General features: G+C 51.2%; 8 protein-coding genes across 8 annotated transcripts; 3 read left to right on the top strand and 5 right to left on the bottom strand.

The window, feature by feature from the left end:
- Positions 1–740: 740 nt before the first annotated feature.
- CTHT_0005340 (40S ribosomal protein eS6) lies at positions 741–1,885 on the bottom strand (the record flags this gene model as incomplete). Its single annotated transcript, XM_006691008.1, has 6 exons — positions 741–836; positions 898–1,065; positions 1,195–1,557; positions 1,629–1,635; positions 1,693–1,772; positions 1,880–1,885. The coding sequence occupies 6 exons, from the start codon at positions 1,883–1,885 to the stop codon at positions 741–743; spliced, it is 720 nt and encodes a 239-aa protein (XP_006691071.1).
- A 520-nt stretch (positions 1,886–2,405) lies between these two features.
- Positions 2,406–3,799, top strand: CTHT_0005330 (putative diphthamide biosynthesis protein; the record flags this gene model as incomplete). Its single annotated transcript, XM_006691007.1, has 2 exons — positions 2,406–2,583; positions 2,643–3,799. The coding sequence occupies 2 exons, from the start codon at positions 2,406–2,408 to the stop codon at positions 3,797–3,799; spliced, it is 1,335 nt and encodes a 444-aa protein (XP_006691070.1).
- A 276-nt stretch (positions 3,800–4,075) lies between these two features.
- CTHT_0005320 (uncharacterized protein) lies at positions 4,076–4,546 on the bottom strand (the record flags this gene model as incomplete). Its single annotated transcript, XM_006691006.1, has 1 exon — positions 4,076–4,546. One exon carries the CDS (start codon positions 4,544–4,546, stop codon positions 4,076–4,078), a length of 471 nt encoding a protein of 156 aa, XP_006691069.1.
- A 448-nt stretch (positions 4,547–4,994) lies between these two features.
- Positions 4,995–6,356, bottom strand: CTHT_0005310 (putative carbohydrate binding protein; the record flags this gene model as incomplete). The annotated part of the gene is made up of 1 exon (XM_006691005.1): positions 4,995–6,356. The coding sequence occupies one exon, from the start codon at positions 6,354–6,356 to the stop codon at positions 4,995–4,997; it is 1,362 nt and encodes a 453-aa protein (XP_006691068.1).
- Positions 6,357–7,752: 1,396 nt separating this feature from the next.
- On the bottom strand, positions 7,753–9,628 carry CTHT_0005300 (uncharacterized protein; the record flags this gene model as incomplete). Its single annotated transcript, XM_006691004.1, has 7 exons — positions 7,753–8,557; positions 8,614–8,939; positions 8,999–9,160; positions 9,216–9,251; positions 9,311–9,330; positions 9,393–9,477; positions 9,530–9,628. The coding sequence occupies 7 exons, from the start codon at positions 9,626–9,628 to the stop codon at positions 7,753–7,755; spliced, it is 1,533 nt and encodes a 510-aa protein (XP_006691067.1).
- A 685-nt stretch (positions 9,629–10,313) lies between these two features.
- Positions 10,314–12,047, top strand: CTHT_0005290 (uncharacterized protein; the record flags this gene model as incomplete). The annotated part of the gene is made up of 1 exon (XM_006691003.1): positions 10,314–12,047. The coding sequence occupies one exon, from the start codon at positions 10,314–10,316 to the stop codon at positions 12,045–12,047; it is 1,734 nt and encodes a 577-aa protein (XP_006691066.1).
- A 2,044-nt stretch (positions 12,048–14,091) lies between these two features.
- Positions 14,092–16,406, top strand: CTHT_0005280 (putative heat shock protein; the record flags this gene model as incomplete). The annotated part of the gene is made up of 2 exons (XM_006691002.1): positions 14,092–14,390; positions 14,456–16,406. The coding sequence occupies 2 exons, from the start codon at positions 14,092–14,094 to the stop codon at positions 16,404–16,406; spliced, it is 2,250 nt and encodes a 749-aa protein (XP_006691065.1).
- A 1,755-nt stretch (positions 16,407–18,161) lies between these two features.
- Positions 18,162–18,760, bottom strand: CTHT_0005270 (putative cis-trans protein; the record flags this gene model as incomplete). Its single annotated transcript, XM_006691001.1, has 2 exons — positions 18,162–18,587; positions 18,683–18,760. The coding sequence occupies 2 exons, from the start codon at positions 18,758–18,760 to the stop codon at positions 18,162–18,164; spliced, it is 504 nt and encodes a 167-aa protein (XP_006691064.1).
- Positions 18,761–19,276: the final 516 nt, after the last annotated feature.

The following is a 19,276-nucleotide window of genomic DNA, read 5'->3' as shown; positions in this document are numbered from 1 at the left end:
CAAGAAACACTCATCAAAAGCACGGGCATTAAAGAACGCTGTAGAACAATCCGGAAAGCCTCCAATGCAATTGAAAACATCAAGCAATGCTCAAATAGCAACGTTTGAACCCCCACTTTCCAGCCTGAGAAGAGGGACTAGGCTCCAGCAAGGCTGAGCTTTGCACACACCGCCTTGTAATCTTACAAAAATCTGGTAAGAATGCATACGTTACCTACCTTACATGGTACGTCAGCTCACTGGTCATTTATCTGCCAATCCGCCATCAGTGAGACCATGGTAGTGGACGTTCCCATACAGTAATCAGACTGAACTGCTTTGTTAGCAATTTACACACAAGATCCTGGACACCAGGCGCGTGTGTGCACCCAACACTGAGTCTGATCATGTTGAAGAAAAGTCCTCAGACCAATTACACAGGTCATTGAAGGGTCGCCAAAACGTGAGTGGGAGACGATCATAATTGGTATCATTTCCAGAGAAAGCAGTGCTCTGTACCCTTCACATGAGAGCCATTGCAGCAAGGCATCCTTAAAAGTATGGAAGAATAGCATAGATCTCTATGCCGCTTTGCTCTTGTGCCTGGCGAGGGAGACGCGATGCTCAAAGCAGACTCGACCTCGAGATTTCGTGAACGGGTTCTATGCCATCTACACATCCCGAATGAGCCGAACAGCAAGCACGCCAACCATGACCGTTTTCCCAAAGCAACCCGAGACCCGTTACCAAACGCCCCAATTTTACTTGTGGAGAGAGCTGGCCCTCCGCTTGCGGAGATCGGCCTTCTGGGCCTTGGCCTCAGCAACACGCTTGGCCAGGATCTGGGCGTACTCGGCCTGAATCTTCGTCAGCCTGGGTTTCTGTAGATCTTCATAGGGCAGAAGGGTTGAAACATACCGCCTCCTCCTTGACCTTCTCCTGCTGGCGACGCTTGAGCGCAATGCGGTGGCGCTTGTGCTGCAGGCGCTGGGGAGTGACCAGACGCTGGATACGAGGAGCCTTGGTGTAAGGCTTCTTGCCTTCGCCCTTAGGCTGGACCTCGCGGCGGATGACGTACTTGCGGACCTATATTGCCGGCGCAAAAATCGGTATTAGCGGGTCGTTTGCACTCAGACTCTACCCTCCCTGTGCGAGGGAAATCGACACAGGAGTAGGGCAGGCGATGACGGATTGAAGTTGGCATATAGCACATACATCGTCATCCTTGCTGAGGCTGAAGAAGCGGCGAATCTTGGTTGCACGCTTAGGGCCGAGGCGCTTGGGGTGGACAACGTCGGTCAGGCCGGGGATGTCCTGCTCGCCCTGCTTGACAATCGAGAGGGCAAGAACCGAGAGATCGGGGCCGACAATGCAGCCACGGACGGACTTGCGCTTCCGCTCACCGTCACGGCGAGGGCGGTAGCAGGAGTGGCCCTCGGAGAGGAGGAGGCGCACACGGTTGGGGGCAATGACACCCTGCTTCATCGGAAAACCTTGCTTGTCGTTGCCGCCAGTAATGCGGAGGATGTAGCCCTTCCACTCGGGGCCAAGCGGGTCACCGGCCACCTCAGCGCCCATCTGGTAATCGTTAGTCGATCTATTTCCACAGTGAAATCGGGCGGGTTCGACGTCTTCGAGATTGGACATACGCGCTTGCTGTAGAATTATGTTAGCAGCCGCCGAATGACTTGAAATCAAGCAAAGAGAACATACTCGTAGAAGTGCCTCAGCTTCCGCTCATCCTCAACCTCAATCAGCTTCTGCGAGCCGTTCGCGGGGTGCGAAATGTTCAGCTGTTTATTGAGGCCGCGTCAGTCAGAATCTATCGGTCGTCGATGGAAGTGTCGAAATCGGTTTCGAGGAATGATCGAGTCATCACTCGCATCCTGGAGTATCTCACCTTCATTTTGGCGGTATTTGCTGAACGGCTGTCGTTGATGATCGGACTCGGGAACTTGAGAAATGGAAGCGAAGGTTTTGTGTGCTCTCGAACACCCAGACAAGATTGTTAGGGCAAATTTTTGAGGGTTATGATTGGTCGAAGTTGTGTGGCTCTTTCTCCACAATGAGGTGGGTCTGATGCGAACAACGCAAGGGGCCCAGAACGGGGGGGACGATAAGATAAGGATGAGAGCAGGCCGTGACGGTGAGCATGAGGAACTGTTAAATGAAATATTTGAACCAGATCCAGAGGAAAGCCAAATCTCGGTACAAGGACCTTTTAAAATCGCACGATAATTCTACGTCATTGTGAATCTTTAGATGATCACATACCGGTAATTCAGGTCTGGCGAGAACACCTCTGGTTTTCAAAAGAAGACTTCTGTCGCCTAATTTTAGTGCCCCTCATTCAACCCTTCCTTCCAGGGTGGTGACAATCTTGAGGCTCAAATCCGAAGGGTATTGTGCTCAATCCAACAGCCAGCATGGAGGATGATCGTGCTCTTGTCGATATAGGCACAGCTGCCGACATCGAGGAAAGCCACACATCTCAACCTACCTTAAAGCAGCCAAAGAAACGCTTTGTGGGAAAGAGAGCAGCGGGTGAAGCCACTTCAGCCAGCTCTAGGAATGGCTCAGTAGATCAAAGCGGTGCTATCCAAGGTACCTAGGGCTGAATCGCTCGAAGTTGCTTGACGTTGAAGGCTGATCTAGCGTTACAGTCGCTCAGCCACGAAGGGCACCCAGACTGCTCAATCAGGTGCCCCGTGAGATCCTAAACGATGAGGCCTTGAAGGCCGCAATTTCTCTCCTCCCATCCAATTACAACTTCGAGATACCAAAGACAATTCACCGTATTCGGACCCTGGGAGCAAAGAGAGTAGCCCTTCAAATGCCGGAAGGTCTCCTAATGTTCGCCACTACTATTTCCGATATCCTCACCCAGTTCTGTCCCGGAATTGAGACATTGATCATGGGAGACGTCACCTACGGGGCTTGTTGCATTGATGACTATACTGCGCGAGCTATGGGATGCGATTTGCTGGTCCACTATGCTCACAGTTGCCTCATCCCCGTCGACGTCACAACGATCAAGACACTCTATGTCTTTGTTGACATTAGCATCGACACTTCTCACTTCGTCAAGTCAGTGGAACGCAACTTTGCCCCTGGAAAGACCATCGCACTGGTGGGCACGATCCAATTTAACGCCACCATTCACGGCGTAAAGCCGACTCTGGAAAAAGCAGGATTCAATATCATTGTACCTCAGATTGCTCCTCTTTCCAGGGGTGAGATCCTGGGCTGCACATCACCAAACCTCTCAACCTACACAGACCAACCAGTTGACTTGATCTTATATTTGGGTGATGGGCGCTTCCACCTCGAGAGCATCATGATCCACAACCCAGGTGTTCCAGCATACCGCTATGACCCCTATTCTCGCAAGCTTACGCACGAGGAGTACGGGCACGATGAGATGCAGGATCTGCGGCGTGATGCCATCCGCGCGGCTAAGAAGGCCCGTAAATGGGGACTGATTCTTGGTTCATTGGGCCGACAGGGTAACCCGAACACGATGGCACTGATTGAGAACAAGTTGACCAAGTTGGGCATTCCGTCTGTCAACGTGTTAATGAGTGAGATCTTCCCGCAAAAACTGGCCATGATGAGTGACGTCGAGTGCTGGGTGCAGGTGGCTTGCCCGCGGCTAAGTATCGACTGGGGGTATGCCTTCCCGAGACCGTTGCTCACACCATATGAAGCGCTAGTTGCTCTTGAGGAAAGAGAGGATTGGGGTAAGGGGCCATATCCGATGGACTATTACGCAAAGGAGGGTCTTGGTCGGACAAAGCCTCCTACGGTAGAAGCGAGATAGTTGACAAAACGTACATATTTCTTAGAGACGCAATATTGTTTCAATTAAATATGTGCGACAGGACACCTATCACCCGTAAGCTTTACGCTCCGAAGGGAAGTCATTCACTCAACGTGTCTCATATACCTTTTGACTAACTCGCCATTCCATTTTCCTTGGCCAGTATTAACCCGTATTTTTTGTCTTTGTAAATATCAAACCGGAATGAACTGGCCAGCCCTCTGTCAAATTTACCACTTCCTCCATCATCCTCCCAGGCTAGGGTCTTTCGGTCCCTCATCCAACTGGCTCCGGCCTTTGCGAAAACACGAGTTTATATTTAACAATCTCCAACACTTCCAGTTCCTCAGCCTCTTCTTCTCCTTTCTGTCCCATGTTCCCGTCTTCTTTCTTCCGTTTCCTCACCACAGCCATCGCCCTCGGCATCTTCTTCACTTCGCCCAACAGCCGCTGGTGCTTTCCAACATAAAGCCAGACACGCTTCATCCACAGCCCTTCCTCTGACGGGTTATTAGGGTTATAATCTGGGAAGTGAATCCTTCCGATAGGGACATGGTCTTGTTCTTGGGGCTGGCAGTCTTGCTGCGGCGGCTGCTGTTCTCCGGGAAGGTTGATGGTTCCCTGGAGCTCGAGAAGGGCTAGGCCAGAGGGTGTTCGAATGAGATGTGGAAGGGGGTTGAAGGGCTTGTCCTGGCCCCTGATGGACGGAGGGGGCGGCGGGTAAAGAGATACTGATCGTACTGACATGCTGGTGTACTAGGCGCAGGGTTGGAAAAGAAACTCAAAGCTTTGAATAAGATGAGAATTTTTGTAGACAACTAAAATTAATGTGAACGGTACTATCGTATAAACTCCCTTTAGTTGATTGTAGTTGATTTTGAGGTTGAAGTCGGAATGAAGCAAAAGTGTTGCAATCAAGATAGTGCGATTTTCAGTGTGAGGGTAAGTTTGGAGATGAGCCCAAGTCAACAGGTATCGTGCTTCGATACTCGATTGATGCATAATTATGCATTAATGGGAAGCAGTTGCAGGGAGTCTAAGTAAGACTCCTACATATAATCCCTCTACCAGCACATCAAAAAGAAGAAAAATGGTTTAAAGACCCTTTTCTGGGGTCAAGCAATTGTCATTGCTGAGCTCTCTATAATACTCGAGTATACACACATACTCAATCCTCTTGAACCAATCAGACTTCCTAGCTTAGACGACCCGGAGGGAGCTTGAGAGGGCCGCCCTTGTCAACGCTGAACTTGTGACGAACATTCAGCACATACGGACCAGTATCAGGGTCAAAGATCTGCTTGTTGGTCCGACCCCACTCCGGATGGTTGATGCCGTCGATCCAGTCCTGGACCTCAAGAACTACGCAGCCATATTTTGGTACAAAGCGACCGAAGCTGCCCGTGTCATGATACTTGTCGCCAACTGGGAAACGAGACTGATACCCTTGAGTCTTCTTGAGCGGGAATGTGCCATCTTGCCCCCCGCAAGAATACATCTGAAAAGCAGCCTGGTCCGAATAGATGTCCAGGCGAATACCTGAGTCGGCCGAATACAGGCTGGCTACGAAATTGTGAACAGCCTGCCAGTCATCAGTATACTGGCGGTTAATAAGGAAGCAGTTATCTGTTGTACGGTCAGCAATATAATCGACAGGTAAAGCAGAAGATAGGAGAAATAGAGCATTACCGTAGCCAATGCACTTCCACCCACAGTTACCATGAATCTCGGGATCGTTGAAGCCATCACCAATCTTCTTGGGCTGGCTCCAGAAGTCATTGACGGAACCCTTTGTATTTGGCAAAATCTCGCCAGTTGGGATTAGGATGTTGTCAACCTCGATGCGATGACTGCTGTACGGCAGATATAGCGTATGGTTGAGAATCGTGTTGTTGGTGGGGTTCGAAAAGCCGTCAAGATTCCAGTATGTGTGACTGGTAAGCATAATAGGAGTTTTCTTGGTAGTAGCCGAAGCGACCATCTTCGCATCCCAGGTCATGTCACCCAGTGAGTAGGTGATGTACGAGATGACTTCACCAGGAAAGCCTTCTTTGCCATCGGGATCGACGATCTTGAAGCCGATCGACGTATTGGTGTGGTAAACCACTTCGAACTTGCGATAGTCCCAGCCATCCGGGCCGCCATGGAGGGTGTTCAGGCCCTCGGGATGCTCTGGAGTCTTATGCTCATTGGGAGTAACGTGATACACAACACCATCGATCTCGAAAGTGCTGTTCTTGATGCGGTTTGCGTAGCGACCAGGGACTCCGCCAAGATGAGGATGAACTGGATCGATCTCGTATTGGGTCGCATTATCAAAACCCATAACAAGATCCCGTTCGATTCCGTCACGATCCTTGATGATGAGATTCGTGATGGAAGCACCGTAAGGGATGAAAGCGGCCGAGATATCCTGTCCGTAGATCCAATACTTGCCAGCCCGATCGGGGCCAATGATTTGAGGACGTGAGGAAGAGGTGCTGTTAAGCGCAGTTGGTAGAGAGAGGGCGAAACCCATCCATCGAAGAATCATAAATAACCCTAACGCCAAAATCATTTTGACCAAGTGAGATGTAGCTGTGTTGTTGAAGAGTCGAGTGAAGATCGGATAATGGAAGTTAAATTGTAAAATGGAGACGAGTAAACAATCCGTTCTTGGACGGTGGGGATTTAGCAAACGCATGGTGAGGAAAGTGAACGGCTAGATATCGGTTGCCCGGAGTAGTCTTGGAAGACCGACCGAAACAAAGCCGCTGCTTGATCGGATGGATGATGCAAGGTGCTTATGAAGTATGCAGTGCAAGATGCGGTGTCCTCCTTACTGTGTCCCAGAAACATGATCTGACAGTTTGAAAGGGGCAATTGATAGGTGGTCACGAAACAACCCATTTGCCCAAGTTTGACTCGGCTCGCAAACATCAGACTCCTAAATACACTTGTGTAGACTGAGAGAATGGTGTTACAGAACGATTATATTTGTGCATCTAAGATGCCAATATGTAAGATTAGAGGATATGGAGAGTCCAATAAATGGAGACCAAAATAAATAACAGTGTTTGGGGCCGACTGATCTTGATTCTCACCATTCGCAGCTGGAGAGGATCTGGTATTGCAATCCGTCTCACTGAGAATTCAAGCAACCATTTGAGGATAGATATTTAGTGTAGAAACAATCGGGCTAACTGCCACCGTGCTTTGTGCGATGTGAGGTATGTAGGCGCAACACAGCAGAAACCAGACGACCCACGTAGAGTTCCTCTTCGGAGACTTGCCGGCCACAATTACGAAGGAAGTCTCCTTGGTCAGGGAGGAGGCTTCAGCTTGCAGAATGATTTACCCTACCAGAAGCATGGGGCAATTCCACGAGCACAATGGCCAACGAGAACCCTTGCTTTTCGATGCAAGGCTCAACAATCTCGACATCCACCTCTCGTTATACCCCTAAAAGGCTGGTGCTGGAGATATGCAGCGCCAGTCACCAAGTCACTGATTCCTGCTTAATGATACGTAGCATCGGCTTAGGCTAACCTAAGATTCAATTCTGGAGACTAACATTGCAACTAAGGACAAGTTGAGGTTTTTCAATATGCAATCTCAGGATCATGTGTAAAAGACCTAGATATTTGCCTGGAAGACAAACGCAGATAAACAGCTTCCACTTGCGTCGCATGTCAGCCTACTCAACTCCGATCTTAGAACGAAGGGTGGGTCGGGAAGATTCACTTTTGATGAGAAGGACGCGGATAGTAGGGAGGTCAGAGAATGAACTCCATTCTAATCTTAGCCTCCGCCGACCAGCCCCTGATATACATATATGCCAGTCTCTCCACGGCCATACAGCTCGGAGAGCATCCGAACATAGCTACATACGAGGAAAAAACCCTGAAAGCCCTACACATCCAGTACATCTGCTCCCAGACCGACCATCCATTAATTAATCCCATGAATCTTATTTACGTCTCGATAAGGTTCTCCTCCTCCTGAGCTGTATCGCGAGTATCCTTGGTGGTAGCCTTACCCTTGCCCTTCCGATCAGCGGGTGTCCTAGAGTAGAACTCGTCGATGATCTTCTTTGGGATACGGTTAAGCATGTCCTTGCGGTAGATGCGCAGCAAACTCCAAGCCAGATCCAGTGACTCGTAGATAGTCCGTGACTCATACGGACCCTGGCTGATGAAGGTGCGCTCAAACTTATCCAGGAACTCAAGTGAGAGCTTGTCTTCGGCAGACAAAGCTTCCTCACCAACGACTGCCTTCATGGCCGCGGCATCACGACCGATAGCGTATTTGGCATACAGCTGGTTGGACACATCACCGTGATCCTTGCGCGTCATGCCTTCACCGATAGCCGACTTCATCAAACGTGACAACGACGGCAGCACGTTGATAGGCGGGTAGATACCACGATTATGGAGCTGGCGGTCTACGAAGATTTGCCCTTCTGTAATATAACCAGTCAAATCGGGGATAGGATGGGTGATATCATCGTTTGGCATGGTGAGGATAGGAATCTGTGTGATGGAACCGTTTCGGCCGGCCACGCGACCGGCACGCTCGTAGATGGTAGACAGGTCCGTGTACATGTAACCTGGATAACCACGACGACCGGGGACTTCTTCGCGGGCAGTTGACACCTCACGAAGAGCATCGCAGTATGAAGCGAGATCGGTGAGAATGACCAGAACGTGCTTCTCGAGCTGGTAGGCATAGTACTCGGCGGTAGTAAGAGCAAGACGCGGGGTAATGATACGCTCGATCCTGTCCTTGCGGTCAGATTGCTTGCTGTAATAGTCCATAGCTACCAAGTAACTTACGTCGGGTCATTGGCCAGGTTAAGGAAAAGTGTAGTACGCTCCAAGCTACCGTTCTCCTCGAAATCACGGGTGAAAAAACGGGCAGTCTCCAGGTTGACACCCATGGCAGCGAAGACGATTGAGAAGTTCTCTTCATGTCCGTCATGCACACCCTTATTTGTAACGCCCTCCCGCTGCACCAAGCCTGCTTGCCGGCAAATTTGGGCAGCAATCTCGTTGTGTGGCAAACCAGAGGCTGAGAAAATCGGGATCTTTTGACCGCGAGCGATTGAGTTCATGACATCGATGGCAGAGATACCTGTCGAAATCATTTCTTCGGGGTAGACCTGGGTGCATCTGTCAGCGACTGGCTTTCTATTGAAATCGCTGGGCTTAAGGTGGTTACTCTTGAGTAAGGATTGATAGGGCTGCCATTGATGTCCAGATATTCCTCGGCAAGCACCTTGGGGCCCTTGTCGATCGCACGGCCGGAACCATCGAAGATACGCCCGAGCATGTCTTCTGATACGCCGAGCTTTAAACTGTGCCCTGTAAACTCGATACGGGTCTTATCGTCAAATCAGCATTATATCCTGCCCATTATCGGCCGAGCTCCAGCTCACCTTCTTCACATCGATGCCAGCAGTGCCCTCGAAGACCTGTCGACATATAGTCAGCATTCGATCGTCGCATTCGTTAAGACTATATGTTGATATACCTGAACAATCGCGCGATTGCCTAAAAAAGAGAGAAAGTTCAGCCTATGCTCAGATTTTCAGGGTGGAAGGCGGAGTGCCTACCTCGGGCCTCCAGAACCTGGCCGGAGCGTTCTGTCCCATCAGGGAGTGTGAGGGTAACGATCTCATTGTATTTTGGGAATTTGACCTGAACTACAGTTAGAGGAAACGGAATTCCACAGCAACGCTGGGAAGCTCACATTGTCCAGGACGACCAGAGGACCATTGACACCGCCAATGGTGTTGTACCGGATCCGGGGCTGGACCCGATACGACGACGACTCGCGGGGGTCTGCCATTGCAAACGCTCTTGATGGTAATATGTGAAGTGGCGGCAGACTGTCAGTAGCGTATTGGCTACAGTACCGAAAGGCGATACAGAGGCCACAAGATAAAGCGAGTTCGAGGTCGGATGACGGATGTTGGTGACGGAGGAGCTGCTAGTTCGGCGTTGCCCGCAGTCGCAAGCAAGTTTCCCAGCTGGGCGCAACCAACAACCCCTGGCCCCTCTTGGCCCCGCATCGCTGGACATCCCGCATCGGCACCGCCACATATGCAACGGCGCAGTTGTAGCCCAGTGGTTCGTGTATGTCTCGTAAAATTAAAATTTTGTCACATGCTTAGCATTCTGTTTTCAATATGAATCTTTCACGGTATTTTGGTCTTCAAGTTTTTTGTTACGTCCGCCAACGCTACAGGCGGAGGATGTTTGTTGTCAGGTACCTCTACGACCCCACAACTGTCGCAATCGTGGCGGTGCGACCGAAAGCTGCCAAGACCTGGCAGCTCGCTGGCTCGCGGCAGGCAATCTAGAACTCGGCATCGAAAGCTAGGCGCGTCATGAAAGCTTGATCTTGGACATCAACTCACCGACAGAGGACATTGGCCGACCAATCTTTTCTATGACGAAGGAACTATATCAGCATCCAGACAAGTTTGAGCGTTATTTAAAGCCCCAATTGTTGCAACACTGCGAGCATCACAATGTCCACCATCTACAACCTTGAGCCGCAGCCAACTGGAGCAGTCATCATCCACACGACCCAAGGCGACCTGAAGGTCGAACTCTTCGCGAAACAGACCCCTCTTACATGCCGTAATTTCCTCCAACACAGTCTCGATGGCTATTATGACGGCACCATTTTCCACCGTCTTGTTCCGGGATTCATTATCCAAGGTGGTGATCCGACCGGCACAGGACATGGAGGAGAGTCGATCTATGACGGTGGCGCCTTCAGCGGAGATTTGGATCCATGGCCGATGGACCAGCGCAAAGGGCACAACGCAGGTCCTATGGGCGTGAATTTCAAGGATGAGTTCCACTCACGGCTGAAGTTCAACCGTCGGGGGCTCTTGGGCATGGCAAACGAGGGCGCTCCTGACACAAATGGCAGCCAATTTTTCTTTACGTTGGGGAAAGCTGAAGAGCTCAACAATAAGAATACTTTATTTGGTCGGGTTGCGGCAGGCGATACCATCTACAACTTGATGAAATGGGGAGAGGCGGAGCTTATTGAGGGCACGGAGCGGCCTCAGTATCCAGTGAAGATTACAAATATTGAGATTCTTCTTAATCCCTTCCCAGATATGAAAAAGAGAGAGAGAAGAATCCAACATGAGGTACCGCGACCACTTCCGGCAACAGAGAAGAAGCCAAAGAAGAGGAAAGGTGGGAAGCAGTTGCTCAGCTTTGGTGACGAGGAGGGTGATATGGAAGAGGAGCCGGTTGTCAAGAAAGCAAAGTTCGACACAAGAATTGTGATGGATGTGGACGAAGAACCTCAACCGAAGACCATTCCAGTTAGAGAGCCTATCAAAAAGGCAGTTGAAGTGGCAGGCAAGAAGACACAAGAGGCTGCGAAACTACAAAGAGAGAGAAGCGAAAGGTTAGTTACAACGGAACCAGCTCCGAAAAAGGTTCCGAATTCACCATCACCGCCGGCGGCCAAGACTCTCAGTGAAAAATCCACGCCCGAGTCATCACCAGAGCCCCCTCCAAAGAAGTCGCTTCTAGAACAAACCAATGAGGAGATAGCTGCGATCAAAGCCTCCATGAAACGGACGATTTATGCAGAGCAGCCAGTAAAAGAAAAGAAGAAGTCTGCTCTTGAGCTCATGGTTCCTGAGACAGCAATGCGTGGGAGGAAACGTCGGCCAGGAGCAACTAATCCTAAAGATGAACGAGACGCGATAAGCATTTTAAACGCTTTCAAGGCCAAGTTGGAAAAGGCTCCTCCCGAGAAGACCCCAGCTGAGAAACTGAGAACCGTCACTGAAAAGAAAGCAGAAAATCCTGGTGAAGGTGGTGGTGAGGAGGAGGAGGTTTGTGACCTGCACTTCATCGCCGGTTGCCTCAGCTGCAAAGCGTGGGACAAAGAAGAGAAGGAAGAGAGCGATGACGAAGGCTGGATGTCTCACCGGCTCACTTTTGCCGCTGATAAGTTTGGCAAGGACTACAACCAAAGGAAAAAAGCCGAAGAGGAATTGGTGGTGATTGATCCGTTGGAGAAGGCCAAGGCATTGAAGGAAGAAAAGAAAGGATCACGGGAGGGCAATCACCGACCGGAAGGTTCCGGCAGAGGGTGGGGCCGGGACCTGGATCGGGACCGGGATCGGGACAGATACAGGGACCGCAACCGTGACCGGGAGAGGGGCCGCGACAGCGATTATTGGGAAGGAGACCGGGAAAGAGGCCGTGATAGGGACAGGAGACGGTGACCATCACCGTCTTTGTCTCAGGTGGTCATATATCACATCATACAGTCGACTTGTAAGTTTGTGTTTAGGATACAATTGACAAGCTACCTTTCCATTAGAATGCCACCTACCTGCGGATAAGAGATCCGGTCTAAGATTGCCATTCATGACTCGGCTCGAGATTAATGACAAGATAGGGGCTAGAAGATGGGCATTGTTCTCTGAGGTTAAAACAGCGCCACGTGATGTACGAAGAGAGTGACGTAGCGTCTTGTTGACGACGACGATCCCCTCACAGGAACCAGCCATAGAGATCTGTGCCTATAGCATTCCTCATCCATCATGAACTGTGACAGGCCCGCTCGCCGTGTCGCTGAACGCCACAAAACAGTCCTCGATTACTCCATCCGGTTGAAATTTCGTCATAGTCGGACGATACCTCTACGTAGTGCCGACGACTTAGGAGAGGTCGTTAACCCCGCCAGGCATTGGGTAGCTGACGCAAGCCAAGCCAGCCAGGTCCTTGATGGTTAAGAGCAAGGCTTGAAGTTGACACAGCCGATGCGTGGGCGAGCCAGCTGGCACAAAAAAAGATTATGTCCTCGCTTTGCAGGTAATGGGGAGGTTCATTGTTGGTGCTGCCTTTCTTGAACAGGAGAGTTATGACTCTACACAGTATGCAGTACAACGGCATGTTTCCATCGATGTTCCTTGTTTTTCCATGGCGTCTTGGGAGTTGCAGCAAAACTGTGTCTTGGCGTGCGCTGAAAGTGGGACATGATTGTCCATTAGTTTTGATTGGCTGACACAGCTAACATCGTTATCCATACCTGCCGGGCCCACTTTTCGCAGCCAAACAGAGCCCGCCTCGCTTCATTATGCTTCACCTTGTAGTGGAGGGTATGCTGTCGCTACCTGTTGGAACTTGGGACTTGAAACTGGGAACCTGGAAGGCTTGCTTCATTGCCGCCAACCACGGCAAGAGTTTGGCAGTGTGCCAGTTTTCGACCTCAACCACCTTTACCTGATTCTCTTGGACAACGCCAACCCGGCCGATCGTGACCCTCGCCGTTAGGGAACAAGCGCTGGCCCGCGCGGCCCGTTCGTTACTACCTAGATTCCTGACTCTATCAATCGACAAGGGTTCCCCAAAAGTTGTCCAGCCCGCCAGCGCGGGAACTTGAAGGGCGCTCTGTTTGTTCGACCAGCCAACAGGAACCGAGCCGTCGCGAGGCACGAGATTATCCCAACCTTTCAGGCCAACCTTCACATTGTTAGCAGGCCTGCCTCGAGGCTTTCACACGGGACAGTCGCCCATTGACCAAATAATCGTGGTCTGCGAGACACGTTTGTTGTAGCTATCTATCACGGCCTTCACATCCGTGGGCGACCCCCAAGACACTACCACATTCAACACGCCAACACCCCCTCCCCTTCCCCTCGCCTTTCGTTCTGCGCCTGCCAGTAACAAAGACTTGTCGCGAAGCAGGTGCCTGGTGCTCACGACAATCCCTCCTTTGACGAGAAAAGTCTACAGCAGAACAGAATTTTCGGGCTTCAAGATACATAAACGGCCTGTACGGCTCGCCCTCGCTGCCCCTCCTCTGCCGTCTCTGTTGTGGACGCCAGCCCAAACTCTCTCAACATCGTTACCATCCGAGATTACGCCATCCCAACACGCTCCATCGTCCAAAACCCGGCCACCAGCGGCATCAGCAGCGGAGAGTACACAGAACTGAGTTTCACATCCGAGGCGTTCCAGAACCGCGGAATTGCCTCTCGCCTTGAGAGCAGGTCCCGTAGGTACACCACCACTGGCCGTCATCGCTGGTGACTTTCTGCACAGTCCCAGCTCGTCAATCACTGGCTCACCAGTGTTATGTCGTCGCCAAATCCCAGGAAACGACCTGCTTCAGGCCCCCCGCCTTCCATGGCCCCAATCCATCCTCAGCTGCCGCAGCCTTTCCAGCCTGTTCAGCCCGATCAGCTGTTCAGGTGGAATGGCGCGGTCGATGGTAATGGCTTCGTTGATCCAGGTACCTCGAACTTGAATTCTTTCTCAATGATGCCAACAACCACCAGCGCAAACCCGTATGGCCAGACGATCCCCGCACCATCCACGGCCCTGGCGCGCCGCCAAACGAACAGCCGAGCCCTGGTTCCCTCTGGCTCCAGAAGCTTCAACGGTTCCGACAGCTGGAATGACTACAACGAGCCTCCCCCGGGCGGCTACCTCCAGGCGGCAAACGCGCCGATTGATGACAATGACAACATCGAGCGACTCGAAGAGCTGGCGGCACGAGCCAAGAGGGAAGCACAAGCCAAGAGAAAACAGATCCCGCCGTTTGTCCAGAAGCTCAGCAGGTAGGTAACCTTGCACAAAAATTTCCCAGAGCTTTTACGATAGATGACTGACACAAACGTCATAGTTTTTTGGATGAGTCGAGGAACACGGACTTGATTCGCTGGTCTGAAAAGGGCGATTCTTTCATTGTTCTAGATGAGGATGAGTTTGCCAGAACCCTGATCCCCGAGCTCTTCAAGCACAACAACTACGCATCATTTGTCCGTCAGCTCAACATGTACGGCTTCCACAAGCGTGTTGGCCTGTCGGACAATTCGATGAAAGCGAGCGAACGGAAGAACAAGAGCCCGAGCGAATACTATAATCCCTACTTCCGCCGCGGCCACCCAAACCTCCTCTGGCTTATCAACAAGCCTAAGAGCGGCAGTAGCAAAAAGAAGGGCAAGAAGGATGAAAACGAAAATGAGAGCGAAGAAGACGGTGGTGCTGATGACGGCTACAACGGACAGAATTCTCTTGGTCGCGGGGTTTCGAATGAGCTTGCTCCCCTCCAGAAGAAGGAGCTCCTTCAGGTCAAGGCCCAGATTGAGCGAATTCAACAACAGCAAGTCGCCATTTCCAACATGCTGAACAAGCTCCGGGAAAACCAGAACCAACTTTATCAACAGGCCGTCCTCTTCCAGACGATGCACGAACGTCATGAAAACTCGATCAATGCCATTCTCAACTTCTTGGCCAACGTTTTCAGAAAGTCTCTGGAGGAGCAGGGTGGCGCCCAGAGCGTTCAGGAGCTCTTGGCTAGTATCATTCCCAACGCCCAGGGCCATGGCCAGTCTCAGATGGGTTCGAGTGCCAATGTTGTTGACTTAGGTGGTTTCGTCAACCAGCGTGGCCAGGGCGTTGGTACTCCCAAGCGCCAGCAGCGTCTTTTGCCTCCTGCGCCGCATCACACTGTTAGCAAGGCGTCCAGTTTATCGACAGTTGCAACAGCGCCGACTCCAGGGCATCAGCGTCAACCTACCATGGGCACTGTCACCGAGCTTTTCGACACATCTCCTGCAGATACTACATCGACGGGTTTCATTGAGAACGAGTTGAGGACTAACCCTCAAGAAGGCATGATGAAGCTCATCCAGGACACCAATGCAGTGAATAACTCAGGAATTGACCTTCCTGATGTGGCTTCCAAGACCTCAGCCACCATGAGCGATGCTCAACGTACCAAGATGCTCAATATCATGGCTGGTAACAATTCGACTACCACCACGGCTGTGACCAATGGTCTCTCCCCGTTGGGTGCTGCCCCAAGCACCACTTCTTTGTCCTCTGTTACCTCCCCTACAGCTTCGGCTTCAACAACGGGCTCGACTCCTCCTGCTCTCTCATCCACAACGCGGCCCAACGCCCTCAGCCTCCCTCTCTCTACTAGCCTTTCAACCACGCCATTTCTTCAAGATATCCAGGCTACACAGGCTGAGATCGAGGAGCTTCAACGACTACAGAGTGAGCAGGCCGCCCAGATTGACGAGCTTACGAGCCTACTTGGTCCTCTTAGCCCCTCTGGTCGCATCCCAGGCTTGGATGAACATGGCAATCCGATTGGCACCAACTACTTTGACAACGTGGATTATGATCAGTTTATCAACTCCAATGCCTTTGCTGATGGAAATGTCGATCAAATCTCTACCGCCACAACTGGGACCACGAATGCCTTTGGCGTTAATGGCACCAGTACCAATGGAACCGCAAGCAACCAAAACGGCGTCGTCACTGCAGGAGATACTGATTTCGACTTCAGCCTAGATGGCACAGCGGACGGAACCGATTTCGTCACCAGCACGGCAGCCCCCACGCCGAATGATGCTGCCACCACTGCTCTTGAAAGCAGCAACGGGGTCGCTGCATCTGCCGGCAATGGCTTCGAAACAGGCAAAGTCTTCGAGACGACAAGCTCGACGTCAGCGACAAATAGCCCTAGTCCGACGACCGTATCTGATCGCGCTGCTAGTGTCGGCGCGACCGAGCTGTTCGAGGAGAGCCCGGAGCGTGGCACGAAGCGCAGGCGGAAGAGTTAGGTGCCGCCCCTGCCGCTGACCCCAGCTGCGAATGTTTCGAGGCCTGCAGCTCGCCCTTCTGCTCTGGTTCCCTCTCGTCGCGCTTTGACTCCTGTTTCGAGGGTTGCCCCCCCCACTCGTGCTCTCCCTGCTGGCCCCTCGGTTTCTGCCGTTCCGGCAGGTGCTCCGGCCGCTAATCCCAGTACGCCTGCTCTTCCTGGTCCCGTTGGTTCTAAGCCTGAGTCAGATCCGTTAGACAGGATGCTGGAAGAGATTTTAAGAGGGGCTACTAGGTAACAAAACTGGTCCTGTTGCCCCCTCAGGTACTACGGCTGCTTCCGCAGCTCGAATCAATAGCGCCGATGAGAGTGGCATTGGTGATCAAGCCAGCAGTGGTATTGGTTGTGGGCAACACGTTGGTCAAAGGATGGGCATTGATATGTGACAGGAATGAATACAAGCAAACAGTAAAAAAAGATAAAAAAAAGTAATATGGACGGATGGGTCGTTGGTTGTTTGGTTGGAAAATGGTTGATTGGGCGCTTGGCTGGCTATTTTCTCTCAACTTTTTCCTTGTACCCCCATTTCCGTTTCCATTCCCTTTTCACCCCCCTCCTATTTGATTCTTTTGACTTTGGATTCGGCTCGGCGTGGTTGGTTGGATGGTTCGTTGGTGAATGAACGGATGGATGGTTAGAGTTACAGGCTTTCCTTGCTTGTTGTTTGCTCAATGGGCTTGTCACATAAAAAATTGGGAGGGAAAACAATTGGCATTTGGGTGGAAGAGTGGTTACCGGGGTGAGAGAAGAAGAAGAAGGGATGGGTTTCGTCTTGTGGTGAAGAGTATGGGGGCAGTTTGTGTTTGTCGCTAACGTCCGTATGTCTCTGATACCTTACCCCTTACCCTATCTACCTTATTACAACCTGTTCTCTGTGGCACACTAACATACCTTTACTACCTATTCGCCTATCATATTACCTCAAAATGACGATGAGTGAGAGACATGGTGCATATTTTCATGCGTTAACTACACGTTCTGGCAGTAAACTACGCTCAATTGCATCATTTTTCATGACCTATTACTGGATGACGATCATGATGATTGTTGTCGTTTTATGGAATTGGAGAGGGCGAGCTCGAGCTGTTCGGTTGTCACTGATAAACAGTTTACGGGTTGGAGGAGGATAGGGACTAGCTGCCTAAGTAGTTAGCTAGCATCAATGGAGTCATTTCTTTTAGAAAGTTCCCGGGTGGGACAAATGCTAAGGGTGTTATTTCTTGAGCAGACTAACAGCAAAAAGTGACTTTAATCCTGTAGTTTTTATCCCTCGTCAAACATCGTTGACTATATGTACACAACTGTTCCTTGAAATCTCTCGTCCTCATTCATGCCTTGCTTCCCCACATGTGGCATGATGCTGCTTTCCCCCGGTGCTTTTGTCACCAGCCTCAGCAGCCATATATCGAGTATTGACTGTTGGGTCAAAGTTGGTCTCCCTTGCATTCGATGCCGAGGAGCTTGATAATTCTGTGATGATATCGGCCCCGATATTTGGGCCATGCTAGATGGCTCTCGCCTGCGCCTGTTAAGCGGCACACGTGGTGCGTTTAGAAGAACTGTCCTGCCCACTACCCCTACCGGTGTTGCTCAACTTGGCCTGTATAGATGGTTTGTCCAACAGCAACATCTTCAGAATGGCAGAAAGCCATCATATGGGACATGCAGTCTCCTTTTATCCCAACGTCTGCCTTCATCTCACATCCTAGGACTTGGCCTATTTCGCCAACGGATTGGCATGGATCGTCACCGACTTGATCCTCACATCCTCCTGAGGCCTGTTCTTCTTATCCACGGGGATCTTCTCGATCTTAGCCAGCGTCTCCAGGCTCGTGTCGCCCAGAATCTTGCCGAACACAGTGTTCAGCCCGTCCAAGTGCGGCGCCGGAGCAAACGTGATGAAGAACTGGCTGCCGTTCGTGTTGGGACCCTTGTTTGCCATGCTGACCACGCCGCGCTCGTGGTGTCGCAGCCCTGGGCGGATTTCATCTTCGAAGGTTAGCCCCCAGATCGAGCGCCCGCCCTTGGGGTTGTCGGGAGGGTTGGGATTTGCTGGCGCGCCGGTTTGGACCATGAAGCCTGCGATTAGTCGGTGGAATGGCGAGTTATCGTAGTAGTTGGATGCACAAAGCGCGAGAAAGTTCTGGTTAGAGGATTAAGTGGTCAGCAAGCTTCTCGGGGGGGGGGGGCTTAAAATGTAATCTTCAAGGAACAGCGAAATAGGGACAGAAGACCTACCTCAGCGGTTTTGGGAACACTCTCGCAGAAGACCTCAATCTTGATGTCTCCATGTGTTGTGTGCAATGTGACAGACATGTTGGATGAACAATCGCGAGTGCGCTAAGGCAACCTGACAGGAAGCTGGATAGTTGTTCAAGGTCGTCGTTGGTGTTGATGCCAGTCTCGGCCTTAGGGTGGCCGGCCGGTCGTAGAACATCGGACAGGGATCTTAATTGGCATGGTCTTGGCGGCATCGCCAAGACCATGTGAAAGCTGGGGTGCCACCTGTGATGACAGCCGGCTCTCCAAGTTCAAGCCCTGCAAGATCACGGTGGAAAAAGATTCGTTTCTCAGATTGTAGAAACTTGGGTGGCTTTTGCATTATCTGGACGTTTGGCTAGAGATGGTACCTACCAGGGGCATCAGGTCTTGAGGAGTGGCTGGAAACATCTTCCTGCTCACTGCTCTTCCGTCCATGGAAAGAGACCGAAGATCTTCCCTGACAAGTAGCCAGGCGGTGTCAGTGTTGGAGCGAGCATTTCCCGTCAAACTTCGTATCATGAGATTCTAAAGCTTTGGTTCAAAAGCCCAGAATAAGTTTTTTAACATGAG

This window comes from Thermochaetoides thermophila (genome assembly GCF_000221225.1).
Source record: "Thermochaetoides thermophila DSM 1495 unplaced genomic scaffold scf7180000011806, whole genome shotgun sequence".
Classification (NCBI taxonomy): Eukaryota; Fungi; Ascomycota; class Sordariomycetes; order Sordariales; family Chaetomiaceae; genus Thermochaetoides; species Thermochaetoides thermophila.
Note: the sequence above shows the minus strand (reverse complement) of the source record. Positions and strands in the feature narration are given on the sequence as shown.